The sequence below is a fragment of the Castor canadensis genome, chromosome 4 (assembly GCF_047511655.1).
Source record: "Castor canadensis chromosome 4, mCasCan1.hap1v2, whole genome shotgun sequence".
Classification (NCBI taxonomy): Eukaryota; Metazoa; Chordata; class Mammalia; order Rodentia; family Castoridae; genus Castor; species Castor canadensis.
The window spans coordinates 78,784,045-78,810,015 of record NC_133389.1 but is presented as its reverse complement, the minus strand read 5'-3'; the positions used below and the strand labels follow the sequence as shown (position 1 = coordinate 78,810,015).

At 37.3% G+C, this 25,971-nt stretch overlaps 1 protein-coding gene across 3 annotated transcripts in view; it reads left to right on the top strand.

Moving 5' to 3' along the window:
• Window positions 1-25,971, top strand: part of Cntnap5 (contactin associated protein family member 5) — an 826,603-nt gene that overhangs the window by 354,654 nt on the left and 445,978 nt on the right. For all 3 annotated transcript variants that reach the window (XM_074070497.1, XM_074070498.1, XM_074070499.1), the window contains exon 4: window positions 10,280-10,427. In XM_074070497.1, coding sequence (XP_073926598.1) covers window positions 10,280-10,427 — 148 coding nt within the window. The remainder of the gene's footprint in view (window positions 1-10,279; window positions 10,428-25,971) is intronic.

Here is a 25,971-nt window from a genome sequence, read left to right as displayed (position 1 = left end):
GGGGAAGGACAGAAAGAGGAGGAAGGGAGGAAAGGGAGGGAGAGAGGGATGGAAGGAGAGAGGGGGAGGGAGGAGGAAAAGAGAAGGAGGGAGGGAGGGAGAAAAGGAGGAAGGGAGAAAAATCAGAGAGAGAAAGAGAGAGATGTTATTTACCTTATCTGAAAGGTGATGAACTCTTGTCAGAATGACCAGATGTGAGTGGTGCTGGAGACAGAAGGACTACTAGAGGCAGGAAATAATAAAGGTGTTTATGGGTGAACTATAGGTCAGGTGTTTACCTAGGTTTTCATTCACTTAGAACCAGACTTTGAAGTTTACCGTAAATAGCTGGGATTCTGTCTCAACTCATCTGCCAAACTGGCATCAGAAATTAATTCCTTTAGCATGTAAAACTATCTTCTTCCTGCCTTGCTCTCTTTCTTCTGTCTTCAATAGTACTTCATGTATTCCCTTTAAAACTATATGTGCCATTTTTCCTAGGAGGGATCATTGCTTAAACTACTTACAATTTACCAGAAACCAAAAAAAAAAAAAAAAAAAAAAGAAAAGCTGAACTAGAACAAAGGAGCCAAGCAAAAGAAGGAAATAATGTGTTTTTTTAAATTTTTTTATTTTTGGCAGCACTGGGATTTGAACTCAGGGCCTCTCACTTGCTAGGCAGGTGCTCCAACAGTACTATAACATAAGTACAGTGTGTGTGGGGGGGACTAGTGGGAGTGGGGAAGGTGAATGAAGGAAATTAAGGTTAGGATATATGGTTGATGTATTTCATATACTTGTATGAAACAGAACAAAGAAACCTCTTGCAATTGCTTTAAGTGGGGCAGGGAGGGGGTTGAGGGGAAAAGACAATGGGTGTGATCTAACCAATATACAATATAAGCCTATTAGGAATTGTCACTATGAATCCCCCCTGTGTAACAAATATATCCTAATAAAAAATTATAATAAAAGAAGAGGAAATTGTGACCAACTTTGCCTACTCTATGGTCTTGTCAAAGGCAGACAGTGTGAACTTAAATCTTGTCTGCAGAGTATAACTTGAGATCTAAATCTCAATACAATGAAAGTAAACAAGATACACATATGATGTCACATTCCGGAGCCTTTACAAGCAAGAATCTGCTATCTACTCAAAGATTCTCACTCAGGAAAGGTAAATTATCTTTGGAGACAATTGATCGCATGACAGAAGAGTTGGGGTCTACCTGTGGGTATAGACACTGATACCTGGAAGAGAGTTTGAGAAGTTCTGGGGAGGAAATACAGAGGAGTGCAACTTCTTGCTTATCATTTGGCCTCATGAAACCACAACCAAGTTTAGCCTGTTCTCTGGCCAGTTACATTCAAGTGATAGTAGTAATTGCTCCAATTTTCAAAGAGTAGCTTTTGGAGTCAGCAAGATGGCAACTATTGGCACAGATGTCAGTAGGGCAGAAACAGAGAGCAAGTGTGGCCATCATCATCTTTTAATACTTCTCCTTCAGGTAGCGCTTAATAAACTAGATGGCATAGGGCCATAGAGTTTCCATAGAGCATGGAAACTTTATTTGCTTCTCTGAAGCATTCTAGTCTGTAAATAAATACCTTGAATTCAGCCATGGTAGTAGGAGAAACACTAAAGTGTAAAATCATTTCAATCCTCCTTAAACTAATGACATAGCATTGAGGAAGTTCTTAAAATTCCCATCCTAGGTTTTCACATAAAAAGTTATGAGCAATAAGTTCCCCCCATATGACATTATGTCTACATTTCTAGGGAGCACTATTATCCCAAGGTGCTCCATGAAAAACTCACAGAGTTGGAAATTTGGGGACATAAACGTTGAGTACCATTCCCTTATGCATTTAGCAAGGATTCATGAGCCACCTCTCCCATTTGTAACTTTAGGCAAATCTACTCTCTGGGAGCTCATAATGTGATGACAGAAAGATAGACAAGTAGTATACAGATATAATAAACATATAGTATATTTCATTTGTCAGGTGGTAATGAGTATAAGAAGGAAATTAAAAAGGACAGGGAGGGCTGTTGCACTGGTGATGGGAAAAAGAGTTGGCATGATGACCTGCTGGAAACTTTGCAATGCACACAAGCATGTGGAAAGGCTGACAGGCTCAGCACCCTTTCCATTTTGGTTTTCATTTTTCCCTTTATACAAAGGCTTTACTCTACACACATTTGTTAGTCTTCTTCTAGCTCCGGGCCCAGACCTTGCCACTATCTCTGTGTTCACCCCATGTCCTATAGCAGAAGGTCAGGTCCTCCTGTCAGCTTTCATAAACCAGCTCCCTACTTCACTGGAGGAAAGCTTTCTATTTATTTTTCAGAAAGGCAAAGGCATTGTTTCTCTTTGCTTTAGTGGAGTGTGAAAAGTCTGATCTTGCTAAGTGGATATTTCAGTCTTCCCAGGCGTGCACCATATGGCAGAGCTGCCATACATGTTGGCGTTGCAGCTTCAGTACAGAGATGGAAACATAAATATGTGACTCAGTTGTCAACAGTCATTTTATTACCCTACACTTAACACAGCAGAGTCACATAAGCTCCAGAACTTCAGAGCAAACACAACAACAGCAACAGGAAAGTTTGGTGTGGAATCTATTCACTCCTTTATTTAATGAATCTTTTATCTTTATATGCATAATGGCTTCAAGAATAATGATCTGGATCATCCATGTCAGTGGGCAATGAAATCACATTTTTATTTGACTTTGGGTTGATGTATTTGACTTCTCTATTTCCCAGTAATAATGCTTTTTTAGTAATTAAAATCAATTTTAAAGAAGGAAGTTAAGGTATACTTAATTACAAAAGGATTTAAAGCAAAAACTGTGCTTGAATTTGAGGGTTTAAAAATATTTATCCATTTGATGTCTTCATTTTAACAGCTATATTAGTTGGGGTTCTAAGGTTTAAATGACAGAGAGCCACCTCAAATTAGGTAAAGTAGAAAAAAACAATTCATGCACCTAGGAAGGATATTGTGTGGCTCAAAAAATTAAAGGCAGTGCTGTAGGAACCAGGGCCTTGTGATCGGATCCAGGGACATCATGACCCAGGAATCTCTCATTTTGGTTGGCTCCTGAGTGGAAATGTCTCATGTTCTCTAGTCATGTCATTGCATTTTAGTAATGTCTACAAAAAGAGAGCATCAATCACTCAAGATTTCTATAGCAAATGGGTCCTTATGGGTATTGGGAAGTCATTTGTCTTATCCCCTGGTCCAATTATTACTGCTGGATTATAATTATATCATGATTGATACAATCTGGGTCATCCTTAAAGAGAACTGGGGAACCAGAATTAAAACACCTTAGGATCAAATGTAATATTGGAGTCCTCATATAAATGGGGGTTATTGCTATTGAGGGTGGAATAACAAAACTGGACGGACCGAAAACTATCTTACTTTGGTCATGTTGTTCATTTTGATATTGAGGCAGAAGTTTCTTATAATCTGTTTACAATGCAGAATGATTCTGTAGCCCTATGAAACTTCAGCAATTCCATTTAAACATAAATGGGATTGGAGTTAACCTACTATGAACTATAGTTTCTAAAGGAACTGAAAAAAAGAGTTTGCTCCATCCAAAAGAGCTTGCAAGTCTCTTTAAGCACCTTAAAATATTATTGTTGCAACTTATTTTAGTCTTTTACACAAAGTCCCCAGAAAACTTTTTATTGGGTTGTTACATACTAATTCAATTCTGAGATGTTAATTAATTTTTGTTAAATTTATATATGCCATACTCACATAAATTAGTAATATTTTACTGTCTCTTACGTGTTAACTTCTCCTTTGTGTATTACTGCCGGTGTATTTAAATTAAAAATCCTCCTCTAGAGAAGAGGGATACCATAAAGATTTCAGAGAAACTGTGATGCTATTCTCATGAATATAAAGGTCTTATATGGGTGACTACATTTGAAATGTACAGTCCTCTCCCCCAGACCCAAAGAGTACAAAAGGAAACAGAAATGGAAACATTTAGATATTGCATAGTGTCATGAAGTTTAAAGACAACTAAAATTAGATACAAGCTCACAGTTGTTAGACTCACCACCAATTGCTGGTAATTACCTTCATCATATCAGTTTGGAGAGCTTTGCAAAAAAAAATATATTCCTAGGATGTATTTTCCAAAAAGTAGTGCCAGAATTGGCACTTGGTGTTTCAGACACACGACAGGTTTATGAACCAGTGTCCTAGCTCCATTTTAAAATTAATTCTAAGTCTTATTAACACCTAATAATTTAAAAACGTGTGTGAGGTATCAACCTGATTCAGTAGCTTTTCCCTGAGTGACTGAAGTTGCCATAATACTTGACACAGAATAACAGAAATATTTTGAGCAGAATCAAAGACAGGTCATTTCAGTATAGCATCAGATGACAGTGTTCTGCTGTGTATCTCATTTTGAACTGGACACTGATAATAACTGTCACAAGTAAACTATTAAATTACTTGTATAAGTAAGGCTCATACTAGTATCAGCAGATCTTTGAACAACTTAACTTCAGAATATTCCTTCCAAATAAATGATGATTGGCTGTTAAAGCTATAAACAGGCAGAGGATAATCAGGATTTGAGGGTTCTTCAAATTCTAATATTAAATAACTTTATCAGTGCCTTTTCTTAATGCTTATATCTATGGACAAAGAAGTCTATTAGTTCTTAAGTTATTGATGGAAGAGATTTAATGCAAATACTTCAAAGGAAAGCATGCTGTCTCATAAACAAGGGAAGTCAGGAGGAGGAGCTGGATCTGATGCTCCAAGGCCATAAAGTGTTGCACATACAGGAAGCCAGGGATTTTCCTCTGTTTTCTCTCTCTCTCTCTCTCTCTCTTTCTCTCTTTCTCTCTTTGATGCTTATATTGGTAATAATCTACCAAGTGCAATTTCATTAACACATGTATATGCATAAGAAAACTGAACACCAACATTAAGAGAAGGTTCTGATGTCCTTTTATTCATTCATCCTCTCAGCCATTCATTAAGTCCTAATAATACTGGGAGCAATATTAAGATGCTTTTTGAAAATTCACCAGTTTTGAGACAGCTACAGAGACTGGTTTTGGTAGCTGAAATCCATGTCAACATCCCTTTAAGAAACACCATGCTCCATGCACCGGGCAGTTTAAAGGACCACTCTGTACCATCTAAGGTATTATAGTTCAAGCACCTCACTGACGAAGAAGTATGAGAGTCAGCCAGCTTTCTATGATCAGCACCCAAAACTCATCTTTGTGTTTCCCAATCTCCTGTTAGTCTTAAAACAGACCCTTAGACCTTGTGGTGTGTTTGCCAGAACCCCTGGTATTGAAGTAGAGTCTCTCTGAGAATTCCCAATATTCCCTGTCAAGGTCATTGGTGGTAAGTTTTTTTTTTTTTTTTTTGTTATCTCTTAGAAAGACTGTAGTTAGACAAGTTAAAACCATCTGCCTGGTGGCATCTAGATGCTTGTAATCTTGCTGCCAGTCAAAGTCACTGAGGTAGCTTGGCTAAATACATTCATTTAATTTAAATGAATCTGGTGGCAGCTGACACATAACCCTTCATTCTCTATTACTAAGCCCAGCTCTGGTCCCATTTCAGCCTCCTAGTTCATGTTTACTCTGTCACCTACCTAACATGAGAGGAAGAGCATTGGAACCTTCTTTGTCACCATGGGGTCTTCCATTCATGAGTCAACATTATGCTTAATGTCCAGGGCTGAGTGCCACAAGGAAGGGTCAAAGAGCCTGACTTTGAAACACATATATTTTTTTTTCTTCTTGTGTATCTTTCTACCTGCTCACTCACTGATGTGATCCTTCTTTGGTCCCCCTTGCACATGTTTCTCCTCTTTTCTAATAAGTATACCTGATGTAAAGGTTCTCTTCCAAAAGCAAATTTCCACTATGTTTGTGACCATAACAAGGAACTTAACTTCTCAGAGTCTCATTCTTAACTATTCAAAAAGAAAGATAAGTTCCTGCATCATGTTCCTGCTTAGGATTAAAACCCATTGGATTACTAGGGCTGAGGGTGTAGTTCAGTAGTAGAAAGCTTACCTTGCCTTCATGAAGTCCTGGATTCCACCCCTAGCACCACACCCACATGTGCATACACACACACACACACACACACGCACACACACACAAAATGAAGAAAACCCTATAATCTGCTTTATTAAGTTACAATGATTGTATTTATCTCATTAAAACCATTCAAGTCCACTTCTCAAATGTAGTACAATATTACTTGAGGTGGATTTGGGGAAGAAAGCAAAACAAAAACCTCTTAAGAAGTAGTGCATATAATATAATTGGAAATGGAAAGGTCCTGCCCTGGGTTTTCAATTAGTATATGCTGGTAAACTCCCTGAGTCACAGAGTTTGCATGACATGGTTGTGTGTGGGGAGTCAATGTACTATCTGATCACATAATTTTAAAATGAATGGCTACTATAGCTAAATTCAAAAAGGTTAAGTGTGTGCATGTGTGTGTGTGTATGTGTGTCTGTGTGTCTGTGTTTCCTTTTTAGTGAGGCAACTGACTAAAACCTTCCTGGATGGTAAGTGGGAAAAGGGAGCTAACACAGACAAAACTTAACAAGAAGTGGGTTTGGAGAAGACCCTTGAAAATAGTAACTATGATGGTAGCCACGGCAATCATTCATTTGCAGAATACCAACATTGTGTACGTATGGAGGTCACAAAGGGAGTAAAGGAAAAGGATTCCTATTCTTGGACTTTTCATCATTATGTAAATAATGTAGGTTCATTCTGGTGAACTTGGTGAAACTGTGTTTAGACTCAGTCTACCTCTATACTAAGTGTTATTGAGGTGACTTTAGACTGCTAGCTCTTGGTGATCCTGGGACCATGTATTGTAAACATTGACATCTTACAAATATATAACCTTGACTCTGCTTGGACTTGAGCCTCTGAGATTATAAAACTGCAAATGATATAGCTCTGGGCCAGGAACACTTTGAGATCATGAGACTGAAGTCACAAGGCACAAGACACAGCATGGTTGAATAACTTGCTTGTCCAATATCACACTGTCATGTTAAAAGGTTGCCGCTTCAAATGAGAATCCAGAATTTCTTCTCATCAGAGAGCACCATATGAGTTAAGGGGTAAGGTCAAATAAAGCATCCCTAGTTTGTAAAATAAATCTTTTTATAGTTGTACACCAATTTAAATATTGTACTAAGATATATTCTGTCTAAAAATTACATAGAATACAGGCAGAGTGCCCAGTCAACTCTGCCTATATATGCCTGGGGAGGTGGAATTTAGAAAAAAGCAATCAATGGGAAATCCTATGTACTGAATGAGAAGCCACACTTGCTTACACCGTAGAAAACCATGTAATAACTTCCCTGTCTGGAGCAATTAGAAATCACAAGAAACTAGCACCTGTGCCCACCACACATAGAGGTGCAGCATGGACATAAAGAAATTTAATGTACACAGGGAGGAGTCCTTTGTAGATGGGCAAAGGAAGGAGGACAGTTTTCTATGTGTACTAGTTGCCAAGTTGGGAACTAGATATGTGGAAAAATAATCCTATCAAATAAAAGCATTTCCTGTTTTGATGAAGAGAAAAAGGCTGAATCTTTGGCATATCTGTGGTGTGGAATGCTGGACTTGAATCTCTTTCTCAGTCATTGTCTTTTTATACAAGAGCTGCACTGCAGGAGTTGCGAGCCACCTCTTGACATATCATGGTCATAGGTATCAGAGCTAATGCTGTTTTATGAGGAATAAACATGCCAGAGACCGTTCCCGATAACCTGAATTCACAGGTATTGGGGAAATACAAAAGAGTGCAAAGGTGGAATCTTTGAAAATCATTCTATTAAGTAGACAAGAACTTCTTACTTGGTGTTCACTTTGGCCATTTAAGAAAGCAAGGGATCTTCTCTTTCGGATTGCACACATGCAGGCAAGCTTTATCAATACATTTGTGAGGCTAAAAAGAAGACATTGTGAAGAAGAATTATGACTTATAATTAGACACGCACGTTGGTGTGTTAGCTGATGTTCTATTTTTAAGATGAGATATGGTGGTCAGGCACAGTGGCATAATCACATCTATAATCCCATCTACTCAGCAGGCAGATCAGGAAGATCATGGTTCCAGGACAGTCTGGGCAAAATGTTAGCAAGGCCCATTCTAAACAAAAAAGTTAGAGGTGGTGGCTCATACCTGTAATCCCAGCTGCACAGAAAGCTTAAGTAAGAGGATCATGATCCAGGCTGGCCCAGGGAGAAAAATGCAAGACACTACCTGAAAAATAACTAAAGAACAAAGGGTTAGAAGCATGGATCAAGTGGTAAAGCAACTGCCTGGCAAGCATGACATTCTGAGTTCAAGCCCCAGTACCACTACCAAAAACAAAACAAAACAAACAAACAAAAAAAGGTGAAGTATAATAGGGATGATGACAAAGTTCTGGGGAAAGTAGGAGATGATAGTTGTTCAAGAATGTGACTATACCTAATGCCATTGAATTTGTGCTTTAAACTGGTAAATTTTGGTGCTGGCGAGTGGCTCAAGTGGTAGAGCGCCTGCTTAGTAGGTGTGAGTCCCTCAGTTCAAATGCCAGTACTGCCAAAGAAAAAATTGCCTTCTAAATGTAAATCTTATGTTTTGTATATTTTAACTCAATTAGTAAAAAAGATGAGTTGTAAGCCTTTAGCCACAGTCTTCAGAAATAATTAATTCTTCCAGTAATCATTCATACAAATGAAGGCTATGAGGCATAATGAAAGTGGACCAAATAGTTCCTGAGCTGGGTTTTTTTTTTCTTCATTTAAAAGAAGGACATTAACAAGGTGAATATGGTTGATGTACTTTCTATACAGGAATGAATATAGAATTTTTAAACCTGCTGAAATTACCATAAGAAGAGGACTAAGTCAGAAAGGAGAAAAACGGAGGAAATGAACCAATTTGGGATACAATACATACATATATACATGAAAATGTCATAATGAAACTCTCTGTATAGCTATCTTAAACAAGCAAAAGTGTCGTTTTTTCCTTCAAAAACGGAGAAAAGGAACATAAATCAGGTCCTATCTAGGGATTGCTACTAGTGGGAGGGTGAAGGATATAAGGAAAGGATGTAGGAGGATGAATACAGAGGAAATATTAGGTTCTCATACATGAAAATGGAAAAATGGGACCTGTTGAAACTATTCTAAGAATGAGGGGAAGAGGGATAAAGGAGAATGATAGAGAGGATGAATTTAACTAAGATGGATTGTAGTACCTTTTCTAAATTTCATAATGTACCTCCAGTACAACAGATAACAAAAAAATTTTGAAGAAACTCAACAGAATAGGACAGACCACCCACAGACCCAAACTTGAGGGCAATGTTCCCAGCCTGGCACACAATGTACAAGAATCCAAGTATTATCTCATTTTCTATGGAAATTTTTATTTTGTCTTCGTAGATGAGCTCACCTTAGACACAACTTTATCTGCATACAAATATTACTTTAAGTGAAAGTTTTACTGTTTCTTTAATAAAATTAAGAGAGAAATATAAAAAGTCATCCTAAAAGGGCTGATAGGTTTTAAAGGCCTTTCTTCTGAAGAAGCAATTATAAATCAGTGAGCTTTTAAATTTTAATAAAACATGCACCTTCTTTTAAAAGAAATTAAAAAAAATAAACTTCGTAAAGAAATGTGAAAGGGAACTGCATATAATCAAGTTGAGATGTCTGCTCTTTATAAATATTACTAATGGAATAGTCAAGTGGGGGCTATTGAAAGATATTTGGAGTAGGACAATGTTGGAATTGAACCTTACCCCAATAAAGAACCAATTGGATGATTTGGAAATGTTTTTTTTATCCTCTTACTCTTTCTAGACTTCAGTATTTTATCTGTAAAATGGTAGTAGTAATAAAGGAAAGTGATTAGTCTCAATGGTAACAATTATTTCAATAAAACCCTTTCATTCAAGAAGAGATTGTCAGTTATCTTCCAGGCCACTGTGATTATGAACACTAAGAATAAAGCAGTTAGGTGTTATGCTTCATAACTTGCTAGGACTACTCATTCATAAAACTTAGCTGGGCATGAGAGATGAGGTGAAGAGCTTCTTAAGAAATATTTCTGGGTAGTTCTAAGAATATACAGCACACGATGCAGGATTCCAAGTCAGATCAATGTCAGAGAAACTGAGGAATTTTTTTTCTAGAAGACACAGAGGAAGATAAGGACTTTCATTGATGCCATTTGCTGTCTCCCTTTCTCTACAGACCTTTGCAGGAAATATGAATGCTGACAGCGTGGTGCACCACAAGCTATTGCACTCAGTGAGAGCCCGTTTCGTTCGTTTCGTGCCCCTGGAATGGAATCCAAGTGGAAAGATTGGAATGAGGGTGGAGGTGTATGGCTGCTCCTATAGTGAGTACCTCCACCACACCTGCTGTGTAATTCTGCTGCTTGTTGTGAGTGACTGTTCACAGAATAGTAGCTTATTTGCATTCAGAATGACAATTGTTAGTTTAAAGTTATTGCTAGACTTTATCTCTTTTAAAAAAAAAATTTGGGGGTGGGACTGGTGTTTGAATGTTGGGCTTCAAGCTTGGAAAGTGGTTCCTCTACCACTTGAGCAACACTTCCAGTCCTAGACTTTAAACAATTTATGTATACTTTGAAAATGTCCACCTCAATCTAAAAGTAAAGAAAACTCTTCTTCTATGTAGAGCCAAAGGAACATGGAGGCAATAATATGGTAAGGGCTTAAGAAAAATACAAACAAGAGATTTTGCAGTTTGAGAAACCATTTGTCATTTGCAATCGAAGAAACAGTCAAGCTCAGTCTCTCTGCAGAAGTGGGGTGAGTAATTGTAAAGCTCCCTACCATTAGGGTAAATGTTCTTCACTTGCTCCAGAGGAGGAAAATAATTTCCACCCATATTTAAATCAGGGAATGCTTCTTTTCTGCAATTCTATCCATCTCTTGGTCTGTGAGTTGCTTACACTCACTTTGAAAGTGGAACTCCATCTTGCACAAGAGGAAGGCTGTAAACTTGGACAGAACTGGAGCTCTCTTTAGGTTAGAACTAGGCAGGGAACATTTCTATCTCTACAATTCTCCCCTGCAAACTTTATGCTAAAACCTAAAATTGCCTCATTGTAACTTGCATTTCTTCTTTAAGCAGTGACACTCTTCTGCTTCTATTCTAACAATCAACAGCCCCTAATGAACAAACGCATTTGATCAACAGCACTTTTATTAAACTCTTTTCAGTAACTCCTGATGTGTGACACACCTATACTGTTTTCCATAGAGAGGTCAACCCAATGTCTGCCTCAGAATCACTTTATGTGCTCTGGAAAAATACATTTCCCTAACTCCATCCCATATATACCAAATTGAGATTTCTGAGAATGAGGACTCAAAAAGCAAATGTTAATAGCTTTCTGGGTAAACAACAGGCTAGTGTATAACTGCTAAAAGAAATGAAGTTCTGCATAAAAGAGAATTCCAGTGAAATGACTGTATTTATCTCAAACAAGCACTTTCAGACTGTGATTTAGAATATGAACATCAACAAACCATTAGGCCAAGGAATACCTTCCCTCCTCTGTTAGCCTCTGGGCATCAGAATTCCCTTGTACCTTATGTCTCAGCAGTGACACATTTGATCAACAGCACTTTTATTAAACTCTTTTCAGTAACTCCTGGTGTGTGATACACCTATACTATTTTCCATAGAGAGGTCACAATGTCTGCCTCAGAATCACTTTATGTGCTCTGGAAAAATACATTTCCCTAACTCCATCCCATATATACCAAATTGAGATTTCTGGGAATGAGGATTCAAAAAGCAAATGTTAATAGCTTTATATTACTGGGAGGTTTTTGTGTTGTTGTTTGCCTGTTTATTTAAAATACAATATGAGGTTTTCATGCTGAAAAAAAAACCCAGAAAACTTATTTATTTACAATGTTTTGCCAGACATTTATTTTGCCCTAGTAATATTGCTCTTTAATGCATCATTGTGCTTCAGCTTTCTCTAAGGTTGGTCATTTATCCTCATTCTTCACACCTCCTCTTCACACATTCTGGATGCTCACACTGATAGTTCATGGATTCAGTTATATCACAAGTGGTTGGGTTGAAAGACATCAGTTATCACCATACTTAGTTTTTTCTGGTGATCACTTTGAGATTCTACAACAACCAAGGACCTTCTGCTCAGAAAAATGTCCCCACAATCTCATGTCAAATTTTCCACAGTATTCAGAGGCACATGGATCTGCTAAAACCCAATTACGGACCAAGTTGAGATACTCCTGGCTTTGAGGGTGCCCAGTCCTGCCCCACTCCATGCTGGCTGTATCTCTAGAGCATCCTCTTAAGAGGCTAGGTTCCCTTCAGGTAGTCATGGCCAGTGATGAGAAGGTAAGCACCATGAGAGGTGTTGGGTACAGAGTATACTTCCTTGTGATGCACTGGCAGCTGGCACCCTGAGTTTCTCACTTGCCCAAATGTCCCCAAGGATCGAAAACCACTGCCTCCCCATAACTTCTGGGTCTCATTCTCCCTTTCAGCATCATCTGACCCCTTTCCCTGAATTATTCCTATAAACATAAAACCTTGCAACGTATTCTACCAAACAACAACAATATCAAAAACTTGATGGCCCTGTTTTTCACCTACCTCTCTTCTTCACACAATGATTTCTCTAGCAAATTTCTCTTTAGTTGCTGTCTCTAGCTGGTCACCTCCCTTGTGCTGCAACTCTTGCCAGTCTTGGACATCTGAGGGCCAGTTGTGAAAGTGTTGACTTGGCCAGGATGTCACTGTGATGTGGCTGATATTGGCAATTAGTTGACTTCAAGTAAGGAGATTATCCTGGAGTCTGAGTGGACCTGAATCAATCAGCTGAAAGGTTTCAAGAGCTAAAATGAGATTTCCCTGAGGCTGACGAATTTCTACCTGTGTGCAGCAGATTGCTCCTACCTCAGTTTCTAGTCTGTCCTTTCCTGGTGGCCATTCCTGCAGGTTTCACATTTGCTTAGCTAGCCCAGGAAGTACATAAACATTTCCTTGCAATGAATCTCATCCTTCTGTCTCTGCTCCTGTGTAGAATATATGACCTCTACAGAAACCAAATGCCTCTCACTACACTTGTTTAAAATGACTATTTCCACTTCCTAAAAATCTACCTTTTCCATGTATCTCACTTACTACCCCTACTCCTTCTCAGACTTTAGTCTCAGGCCTTCTAGTATTTTCTATCCACATCCTTTGGTTTGCTGACTTAGAGTTCCATGAATTTAAACACACCTATATGTTAGTCTCCTCCACATCTATTCACCTCTGGATTTGCATATGCAATCGCCTGCTAGATATCTCCACTTGGAAGTGTTACAAATGTCTCAACATTTAATATAGAAAAAATAAAACTCCTGATTACATGTAACCTCAGGACTTGTTCCTCCCCACCCTTCTGTCTCAGTCACTGGCACCCTGCCCCTGCCTGAGCACAGTTCTGAGAAGCAAGACTCTAACCTCTAGTCTTGGTACCTTACTTACATCTCAGAGCAGATCTACCAGCTTCATTTTCCAAAATGCACCCAGAATCCGTATACTCCTTCCACATTGTAAATCAGAGCCTCTGTCTATGCACAGCTATCAGTAGCTCCTACCTGGAGTTTCTACTACCACGTCTCTATTGCCCAAATCTATGTTTCAGATGAACACAGCACAATGATCTCCACAGATAAGAAATCATATCCTCTCCCTGCCTGATTTGCTCAAAATTGAGATCCCTTATGGAAAACTTCCCATTGAAAGTACTTTGCCTAGTTCTTTAACTTCCTTTACTTCTCTCTGGCCGCACAGGCCATTTTGCTGTTTGTTACATGTGCCATGACTTTACGACCTCAGGATCTTTTCTCTATCTTATCTATTCTCTGGATACTGAACACTCTTTCCCAGAATTATATGTTTCATTCCTTCTGCCAATGTGATTCTCAATTCTAATGTCACCTTTTCAATGAAGTCTTCCCTGGCTTCTCTTCTAAAGTCAATTGCCTTATTTTCTATGTACCCAATATCCATCTGTGGTTACATGGTATGACTTTATTTACATTACAGTACCTACCACAAACCAGAATCTCATTTGTTTATTTTTGCTTAGTTGTTTGTCACATGCTTCCTCAAGTCTCTGCACTAGAATGTACATCAGACAAAGCACTTTCTGTCTTAAGTGTTAGCTCCTAATAGGCACAAATAACTATTCAATGAACATTTGTTGAATAACTAATGCATATATCATTCCAGCCTTGTTCTCTCAGTTTAGAAAACTGAGTCTTATGAACCCATCTTAGTTTCCATGGAAACTTCTGTTTCACAAATCTTTTCCTCAAAATCCAATTTGAATATTTGCTAAAAATTGGTAGGAATTTATAGCCCTATTATTTCTTAAGACACAAACTTATCTTTTCAGAAACTTCAGCATATTCATTTATTCATTCACTCACTCACTCATTTATTCACTCACTTGGCAAAATTTATTTAGACAATATCAGTCGTTATGCAAGGCCCTAGAGATAAGAGGAAGAGTAAGACTTTTTCTGGACTCTTACAACAACTACATTGTATTTCAATACATTGTTTTTTTTTTTCTTCTTTGATGTCACTATGTCTTTACTGGTAAAATAACTCTTAAATTGTTTTGCCCATGTTTTAAATTTTTATTATTAGCATACATGAATTGTACAAATAGGTTTTCTTGTGATTTTCTCCATATATATGTATGTGTTTTATACTCTGTCATAACCCCTATTTCCTCTCCAAATTTCAATAATATTTACTCATGTTTTAATTTTTACAAATTTTCTAATTAATGTATAGAAAGAAGTTTATTCCTATATATGATTTGCAAACATTTTCTTCCAATATGTGTTTTGTCCTTTCACTCTCTCTCTCTCTCCCTCTCCATTCATTAGTCTTGTAATTGCCTGTCTGGTGTCTGCCCCCCCACCCCCACCCCCCCACCCCGTCTTGACCCTGAGCTTGGCAAAGGCAGTAGCTGTGTCTGTCAGGTATTCCCAGCCTAGTATGATGTTGAACAGTCAGGATACTTGGAGTAAGTATTTGGTGAACAGTTGGCATTGTTGAGTGTAGGATGGAGTAGCAAGCTTGTGGATAAAGCCATGCAATAAGGGATGATATGTTCCTAGTGGAATCTGTACCAGAGAGAAAGGAGGCAAGAAGAGCAAATGTTACTGTTGGCATTAGACTGAGTCAGACAGCACTACCTCGTTAGCTGAGTCTCAAAATTCAAAGAGTCACTTCCCTGGCACGAGGATCCAGGCAGCAGGAGAACTGGTGCATAGGTAAACAGGAGGACAAGCACATGGTTTTGTTATGCTTGGTGCACAAGAGGCAACGAGGAGAACATGTGAAATGAATCTGCTCCTTCATTTCCTGTTCTGTCTACAGAGGAATGAAGTCATCAGTAGAATGAGGTTGCCATCATTCTTCAGCTACTCTTGGCCTAGGCTCCTCCTTATGAAGCTGGCCCTCTGTAGTTTGGAAAGCATCCTCCTTGGAGAAGTCATAGTGGACTGATAACTAAAGATTTATGGTCTCTCAGTCATGTGACAGAGTCAGCCTCAGATAGAGGCTAGCTATTAGTTATGTTTTGTTTTTGATTATACAGAATAAAAGGTTTCATTATGACATTTGCACACATGCATACAATGGACTTGGAAATTACTTGTCTCCCATCACCATTCCTTGTCCTCCTCCCCAGCAAAATCTCCCCTCCAAAAGAGTCCCCCATTTAGATTGCTGAATTTTTGTTTGGTTGTGTTTATGGACTTAGATTCTGCATATGAGGGAAAACACACAGAATTTGCCTTTCTGAATTTGGCTAGACTATCTCTTAAAGTGATCTCTGGCTCCATCCATTTTCCAGCAAATGCCGTAATTTCATTCTTCATTATGGCTTAATAATACTCCATTTTCTATAAATACCATATTTTCTTTATTTATTCATCTATTGATGGACATCTAGGCTGATTCCATAACTTGACTATTGTGAATTGTATCATAATAAATATGGATGTGCAGGTATCTGTATTGTATGTTCTATATTCTTTTAGCTAGATGCCCAGGAGTGGCATAGCAGGATCATATGGTAATTCTATTTGTAATTTTTTTTGAGAATCTCCATACTGCTTTCCATTGTGCATTTACTAATTTACATTCCCACTAACAGTATATAAGCACTTATTTCCCCCTGTATCATTGTCAGCATTTGTTACTGTTTGTTTTCTTTATGAGTTCACATCAAATTGGAATGCAGTGGAATCTTCAGTGTTGTTTTGATTTGCATTTCCTTGATGGCTTAAGATGTTGAATATCCCTTCATCTATCTATTAGCTACTGGTACTTCTGAGAACTGTTCAATTCATTTGTCCATTTATTAATTGAGTTATTCATTCTTTCAGTAATTTTCTGAGCTTTTTGTATTTCTATATTCTGGATATTAATCCTTCTCTAACATACGTTTATGATATCTTTGTCAAAAAATCAAATGGCTATAGCTAGTACATTTATTTCTAGGCCTCCTGTTCTATTCACTGGTCTGTTTGTCTTTGTAATTTGTTTTGCTGCATTTTATTTTGTTTGTTTCACTTTCTCTTTCTCTAAACTAGGCTTTTAACTTTGCATATAATAGTTGTATGGGGGGGATACATTGTAACATTTACATATGTGCTTACAATGCATCTTAATTAGAGTCACTCCCTCTTTCATTCTCCCTCATCCATACTTTTCTCCCTCCTAAAGCATTTTTAACAAGTTTCATTGTTATATTTTCATACACAAATACAGCAAACCTGATTTTAAAATACCATATCTTTAGATTTCTTTGCAAGTCCTAGGCACTGGATCCTGATTACTCTAGTTCCTCTATGCTTACCTGTAGGAATATCCTTCATCTTTCTTCACTTTGACACTTCAGTAGCTGCTCTGATGAGCTGCTTTCTTGACTTTTCTGAAAAGACAATGTCTTATTGCTTCAATAGTCCTGCAAAGCTTTTGGCAAAGACTATTTTTCTTGAGAACTCTTGTGTTCCACCTCTTTATGCATCCTCCATGCACATCTTATTCAATGTGCTCATGACCATTGGTTCCCTTAAAGCCTGAGTTTCTGTCTGATTCCATGTTGTCATATTTACTGCTGCCTTTTTCAGCAATATTTTTCTTCTCTTTCACAAAAAGGACTCCTGCTTGCCATTTACTGCCTCAGCTCAAAAGTCACCTACTTTTAAAATCTTTCTTCCTCCCTCCTCACGGGCTCCCTTCCATGGGTTAGGCTTCAAGCCAGGTTTTACCTTCTGGTGCGAACACTACCTGGTGCTTCTTTGTTTCATCACAAGTTGGCTTTCCATGGCTGGGATAAGGTCCTGCCTCTATATTCCTAAGGCCAGATCAGTGTCTGGTGCCTGCTATATGTTCTAGGAATATTTAATAAGTGATTATTTAAATTAATGTTTTGAACCTAGACTTAACCATTCTTACTCATTTTTGGAAATTTCTTACTCATTTTTGAAAATTTTATTGCATTTCAAAAATGTTACAATTTTCTTTCTCGTGGGTGACTTCCTTTCTCATATCCACATGCATGTAAACATACTTTATGAGTACTAAAATGCATGAGTTTATCAGAATGTTCCCAATATGCAGTTTTCTTTAAATACCTCACACATTTTTTACGTTGAAATTATTTTTACTTAAAATTCTCAAATTGAGTGTGTTTGGAGCCATTTAAATCTATTTTGACATATAATGTTTTAGAATCACTACAAATAAAAGTATTTACCTATTTTCCCCTGAATATTTTTTAAAAAATTGTTTCATCTTTGATTACCCCTTCCCCTCTTATATATGCCAGTATAGCTTGTTTGATATTGCTCTTGTGCTAAGGACCATCCTTCTGGGATAGTAACAGTGAATTCCAGGGCACCAGATTCTTTTTGCATGTTCAGACATGGTCTGGATAAGATGATCTGCTCTTACAAAGAAGGGACTTGAATGACAATGTATTCTATATTTCAAAAGCAAAATGAAAAAATTTGAATAGTTCACTACAGAGAAATGATAAATAATACATCATATAATGTATACATGTATGGAAACATCACAGGGTACTCCATACATATGTATGATTTTTATGTCTGTTAAAAATTAAATTTAAACTTAAAATACATTTTAAAATAATGACACTTGTAGAGAACTCTTTTAACTTCTTTGAACTTCCGTTTCCTCATCTGTAAATGACAATGGGTGTATCTAGCAGCGTCCACACTCAGTGACATCTATTACTAACACTCTCAGGAAATCCTGTATAGCTACACTATTGTCTTATAAGGGAAACATTAACCTTATATTCAGAAGACAAGGGACCCCCTCCTCAGACTCCATCTGTGCCTGCTGTTGTCTTCATCTGCTTTGTTGTATGCTCTAGAATCTCAGCTTGCTGCTGCCTCTAGGTCTTTCTTATGCTCAAGAGTGGGATTGAATGGTATCTTTCACTGAATTCTATAATGACCAAACTACAAGGTCTTCTTACAAGAATGTTACTACTCCTTAATAATTATATGAGCTAAATAATTTCATGGTGCACCAAACACAATATTTTAGCATTCTTGCAGATACTTCTTCTGAACAAATTATGCCCTTTTCTTGCTAAATGTCAAGTTCATTTTGGCTATTGCATATCTTCCATGGGTGGATACCTGTCAGCCAAGTTTGCAACACTATTTTCTGAAAACAATTACTAAAGCCTTCCTTCAATATGGTTTTCCTCCTGTGTCACCTCTATTGTCAGACTAATTTGTCTTTGGTCAAACAGGCTCACCCTAATAAACACAGTGTCTTTAGTATCTAGCTAAAGATTTAAGTCAGGAATAGAAAGATGAACAATTCAAGTACAGATCGTAACATATAATTGTTTAAAGTAAGTATTTCTTGTAGAGACTGAGAGAAGGACAGATCAAGGATGAGAGTCCCCATCCTGGGTTGTTAAAGGAGACACTTGCTGGAGAAGGAACCAGTCTTCCCCATTGTGGCAACTTCCCTTCATCGAGTCTGCTGTTCATTAGAAATGCTGCCATCCTGACCAACATTCCAAAAGCACCTCTTGTCACTTACTGTGCCCAACATTATGTGACATTGTGTGACATACATCCACACTTCACAGCGATCCTTCAAGATGGAATCATCATTCCCACGTGTTATACAAAAAGAAACTAAAATTTATAAAGATGAAGTGACTTTTGGAAAAGTACCTTTCACCCTGAGCCAAATAGTTCTTCTTAACTCTGAAAATGTATGTCCAATTACCCAATTGATATCTCAGTTTGATTAAGTTACAACAACTCCAATTTAATAAATCCTCATAATTCTCTTCATCAGTTTGTACATTGAACAATACCTTCTTCTTTCTGTGGTCTTCCCCATCTTGATAATTACTACCAGGTGCTGAAACCAGAAGCTGAAGTCCTTCTTCTAATTTCCCTTCTCCCTTGCATCCCACAGCAAGTCCTTCAGTAAGTTTTATCAATTACTTTCCAAATCACCACAAGTATGTCCATTGCCTTTCATCTTCTCAGTCAGCAGTGCAGAGCAGTTACATCTTTTGTCACTTGAAATTTAACTCAGCAATTCCCTTTCACTCATCCCTTCTTTCAGTTCTTCATCCCTATTCCAGCTAGTATGATCATCATAAAATACAGAATTGAGCTTCTGACTACTGAAAACCTTTGGGTGACTTCTTACTGCACTTAGGAAAAATCCAGATGCCTGAGCATGAAACATGGGTCCTGCAGGTGTCTGAATACTTCACCAGCCTCACCACCCAGAAATGCTCCACTGGCCACCTGCTCTGCTCCATCACACCAACACCAAGTGCTTTCCCATATCAGAGCCCTCACACAGGCTATTCTCTTGGTTTGGACTGGAATGTGCTCTCCTCCTTCTATGTCTCCCTTTTTTTAACTTTTGGCAGTACTGTGGTTTGATACTTGCTTGACAAGCACTCTTCCACTTCAGTCCATTTTGCCTTCAATTATTTTTGGGGTATGCTCTTGCACTTTTTGCCTTGTCCAGCCTCAGATGGTGATCTTCCCATCCCTGCCTCCCACATAGGGTTTTCATCTCAATTTTCTATCAGCCTCAGCTTTTATACTATCCTTTTTTTAGAGAATTGTCAGTTGCTTCCCAAATTAAATAAGATTATTTTTATTTGTCTTATTTTGCTGCCTTGAAACAGCATTGTTTTTTCCCACAGCATTGATCAAGAAATATAGATAGGTGACCTCTTTATATTTATCTATCTACTATCTAATTACCTATCTACCTTCCTATCTATCTATCTATCTATCTATCTATCTATTTATTTATTTATTTTTCAGTACCAGGGTCTGAACTTAGGGCTTTTACCTTGAGCCACTCTACCAGTCCTTTTAATGTGATGGGGTTTTTTGACATAGGGTCTCCTGAGTTATTTTCCTGGGGTTGCCTTTGAACCTCAATCCTCCTGATCTCTGCCTCCTGAGTACCTAGAATTATAGGCATAGGTTAACAGCACCTGTCTATCTATTTATGTAAATAGCTATTTGTACATGTATTTTATTGTGAATTACCTGTATTACCTCCATAAGACCAGGGAAAATTTCTACTTGGATAGCCAGCATTCAGTATAGACTAATATCCTTTTAAATCAATAGTAATTATACCTGTCAAACAAACAACCTCCCCAAAGTAACTTAACCAGTCTGCTTCTTCTGAGGTAGCATCAAACTCAGTTCTGTACTGTTCCTACATTCTTAGTTTTCCCATCATCTCCCACATAGTCATGAATTGATATCTGAAAGTATTTAGTCACATGACTTAAAAAGTTCTTCTTGAATGAAAAATACCATAAATCAATCTTCTGATATCAGGATTAATTTTCTTATTCACATAGCAATAGCCAGCAACCTATGATTCCTGGACATACACAGATACCATTATGTAACTTTTACCATCAGTTCTTTCATATCTCCACTGTCATTTCTATGCTGATGATTGTAAATCTTAAGACTTTTCAACAAAATCTGAAAACTTTAAAAGGCAGTATAGGGAGGGAATTCCAAGATGGCAGCTAGAGGGAGGAAGCAGAAAGCGAGCCTCCTATAGTGAAATCTTGGAGAGACACTGGAGACACACCTTGCAGGCAAAACCACTGAAAAGAGGCAAAACTTTGACCCCTCCAAACCTCCAGCTGGCGCAGAGAATCTCCACTGCACATTAAATGGAGAAACCAGGAGGGCCCCGGGCCACCAGTCAGCCACGCCCAGACTGCTTGGGACGACACAGACAAGTTTTGTTCTACTTTACGCATCCCCTTTGATGAGACAACTACAGAACAACATCTGAGGCACCATCTCCAGGATTGGAGGCTGAGATGGACACCAAATTATTAACACTGAAACTTGATTGCATTTGAACTTGGAGGCTTTTCTTTTATTTTCTATTTTTCATTTTGTTTTATTTTATTTTATTTATATATACATTTTTTCTTTAATTTACTTATTTTTAATTTTTATTCTTATCTTTATTCTTTTTATTTTTTATTTTCATTCTGCTCTGTCTCTCTAATGCCTGTTCAGCTTATTGTCAATTAGTACACTAATGCTCCCTGTTTATATCTTTGAAACTTTTTTGTTTGATTCTTTGTTTTGTTTTTTCCTACTTGTTTGTTTATTTATTTTTCCCTTTTTCTTTAACTTATTTTCTTTCCCTCCCCTCTCACCCTTCCATTCTAAATATTACCATTGTTATTATTACAAGCTAGAAAATAATTGCACACAGTACAGGGACAGTAACAACACCAAGGGCAATAACGGGAAGACAGAAAACACAGGGAAACGAGTTTCCCCACAGCAAAAAATTAGTACAGGAACCAGAGGGAAATGAAGAAAACAGATAATCAGATCCAGACTCCAGCAAAATGAAGATAAACTATGCCAAAGAACCCAATGAAGCCCACAAGAATAATTTAAAAGAAGAAATACTACTGGTACTCAATGAGAATTTTATAGAGATGATACTGGATAGGGTCAACCAAAATGTACAGGAGACACTCAAGAAATTCCAAGACAATAAAAATAGAAAATTTGAAAAAGCACAAGAGGAAAAAAAAGAAACCATAGAAGCAGTGTATAAACACCAAAGTGAAACAGAGAACATGATTACTAAAGAGATAAATGAACTCAGGAAAAAAATCGACAACATTAAAGAGGAAACCACCCAGGATATGGAAAACCTCAGAAAAAAGAATGAAACAGAACTGCAAAACAAAATGGAAGGGCAATCCAGCAGAATAGAACAAACAGAAAACAGAATCTCAGAACACAAAGATGAAATGGTAATTAAAGGAAAAACCAAAGAATTATTAATTAAACAATTCAAGACCTGTGAAAAGAAAATGCAAGAACTCACTGACTCCATCAAAAGACCAAACTTCAGAATCATGGGCATCGAAGAAGGAAAAGAGGTACAAGCGATGGGAATGCATAATATATTCAACAAAATAATAACAAAAAATTTCCCAAATCTAGAGAAAGATATTCTCATACAGATGTAAGAAGCCTCCAGGACACCAAACAGACCAGATCAAAATAGAACTACCCCACGACATATCATCATTAAAACAACAAGTTCAGAAACTAGGGAAAGAATATTGAAGGCTGTAAGAGAGAAAAAACAAATAACCTACAAAGGTAAACCCATCACAATCACAGCAGACTTCTCAACAGAAACATTAAAAGCAAGAAGAGCATGGGGTGAGATCTTCTGGGCACTGAATGAAAATAACTTCAACACCAGGATACTCTACCCAGCAAAACTGTCATTCAAAATAGATGGAACAATAAAAGTCTTCCATGATAAGGAAGACTTATCAAAAAGACTTATCACAAAGCCACCACTACAAAAGATTCTTCAAGGGATTCTGCACACAGAAAGTGAAAGCCAACTTAACCATGAAAAGACAGGTAGCACCAAACCACAGGAAAAGAAAAAGCAAGAAAGTAGAGAGAAACCTCAACTTAGGTACACACACTCAAACCTTCAAACAACTAAGACAACTAAATGACAGGAATCACCACATACCTATCAGTACTAACATTTAATGTTAACGGACTTAATTCACCCATCAAAAGGCACCACTTGATGAAATGGATTAAAAAGGAAGATCCAGCAATTTGTTGCTTACAGGAGACCCATCTCACCAACAGAAATAAGCATAGGCTTAGGATGAAAGGCTGGAAGAAGATATACCAAGCCAATGGCCCCCGAAAACAGGCAGGAGTAGCAATACTTATATCTGACAAAGTAGACTTCAAACCTAAATTGATCAAACAAGATAAATAAGGAAATTCCATACTAATAAAAGGGGAAATAGACCAAAAGGAAATAATAATTATCAACCTGTATGCACCCAATGTCAATACACACGATTTCATCAAACATACCCTGCAAGACCTAAAAGCATATATTAACTCCATCACAGTGTTAGTGGGAGACTTTAATACCCCCCATCACCAATATATAGATCATCCAAACAAAAATTCAATAAAGAAATCCTGGATCTAAAACATACCGTAGAACAAATGGACCTACTTGATGTCTACAGATCATTTCATCCAACTTCTACACAATATACATTCTTTTCAGCAGCCCATGGAACCTTCTCCAAAGTAGATCATATTTTAGGACACAAAGCAAGCCTCAGCAAACATAAGAAAATAGAAGTTATACCATGCATACTATCTGATCACAATGCAGTAAAACTAGAACTCAACAACAAAAGTAAAGACAAAAACCATGAAAACAGCTGGAAACTAAATAACTCATTACCTAATGGACAGTAGATCATTGATGAAATAAAAGAGGAAATTAAAAAGTTCCTGGAAGTCAATGCAAATGAAAACACAACCTACCGGAACCTATGGGACACAGCAAAGGCAGTCCTGAGAGGAAAGTTTATAGCCATGAGTGCATATATTAAAAAGACTGAAAGATCCCAAATCAATGACCTAATGATTCATCTCAAACTCCTAGAAAAACAAGAACAAGGAAATCCCAAAACAAATAGGAGAGAAATAATAAAAGTAAGAGCTGAAACCAAAGAAATAGAAACCAAAAAAATAAATAAATAAATAACAAGAATTAATGAAACAAAAAGTTGGTTCTTTGAAAAAATAAACAAGATTGATAGACCCCTGGCAAACCTGACCTAAATGAGGAGAGAAAAAACCCAAATTAGTAGCATCAGGAATGCAAAAGGGGAGATAACAACAAACACCATGGAAGTCCAGGAAATCATCAGAGACTACTTCGAGAACCTATATTCAAATAAATTTGAAAATCTTAAAGAAATGGACAGATTTCTAGATACATATGATCATCCAAAACTGAACCAAGAGGAAATTAATCACCTGAATAGATTTAGAACAGAAAATGAAATTAAAGCAGCAATCAAGAGTCTCCCCAAAAAGAAAAGTCCAGGACCTGATGGATTCTCTGCTGAATTCTATCAGACCTTTAAAGAAGAACTGATACCAACCCTCCTTAAACTGTTCCATGAAATAGAAAGGGAAGGAAAACTGCCTAACACATTTTATGAAGTCAGTATTATACTTGTCCCAAAACCAGGCAAAGACACCTCCAAAAAGGAGAACTATAGCCAATTTCCTTAATGAAAATTGATGAAAAAATCCTCAACAAAATAATGGCAAACTGAATCCAACAACACATGAAAAAGATTATTCACCACAACCAAGTAGGCTTCATCCCAGGAATGCAGGGGTGGTTCAACATAGGAAAATCAATAAATGTAATAAACCACATTAACAGAAGCAAAGACAAAAACCACTTGATCATCTCAATAGATGCAGAAAAAGCCTTTGATAAGATCCAACACCATTTCATGATAAAAGCTCTAAGAAAACAAGGAATAGAAGGAAAGTACCTCAACATTATAAAAGCTATATATGACAAACCTACAGCCAGCATTATACTTAATGGAGAAAAACTGAAACCATTCCCTCTAAAATCAGGAGCCAGACAAGGATGCCCACTATCTCCACTCCTATTCAACATAGTACTTGAATTTCTAGCCAGAGCAATTAGGCAAGAAGAAGGAATAAAAGGAATACAAATAGGTAAAGAAACTGCCAAAATATCCCTATTTGCAGATGACATGATCCTATACCTTAAAGACACAAAAAACTCTACTCAGAAGCTTCTAGACATCATCAATAGCTACAGCAAGGTAGCAGGATATAAACTCAACATAGAAAAATCATTAGCATTTCTGTACACTAACAATGAGCAAACGGAAAAAGAATGTATGAAAACAATTCCATTTACAATAGCCTCAAAAAAAATCAAACACCTCTGTGTAAATCTAACAAAAGAGGTGAATGACCTCTACAATGAAAACTATAAAATTCTGAAGAAAGAGATTGAGGAAGACTATAGAAAGTGGAGAGATCTCCCATGCTCATGGATTGGTAGAATCAACATAGTAAAAATGTCTGCACTCCCAAAGGTAATCTACATGTTTAATGCAATTCCCATCAAAATTCCAATGATATTCATTAAAGAGATTGAAAAATCTACCGTGAAATTTATATGGAAACACAAGAGGTCACAAATAGCCAAGGCAATACTCAGTCAAAAGAACAATGCTGGATGTATCACGATACCTGACTTCAAACTATAGTACAAAGCAACAACAATAAAAACAGCATGGTACTGGCACAAAAACAGACATGAAGACCAGTGGAACAGAATAGAGGATCCATATTGAAGCCACACAACTATAACCAACTTGTCTTTGACAAAGGAGCTAAAAATATACGATG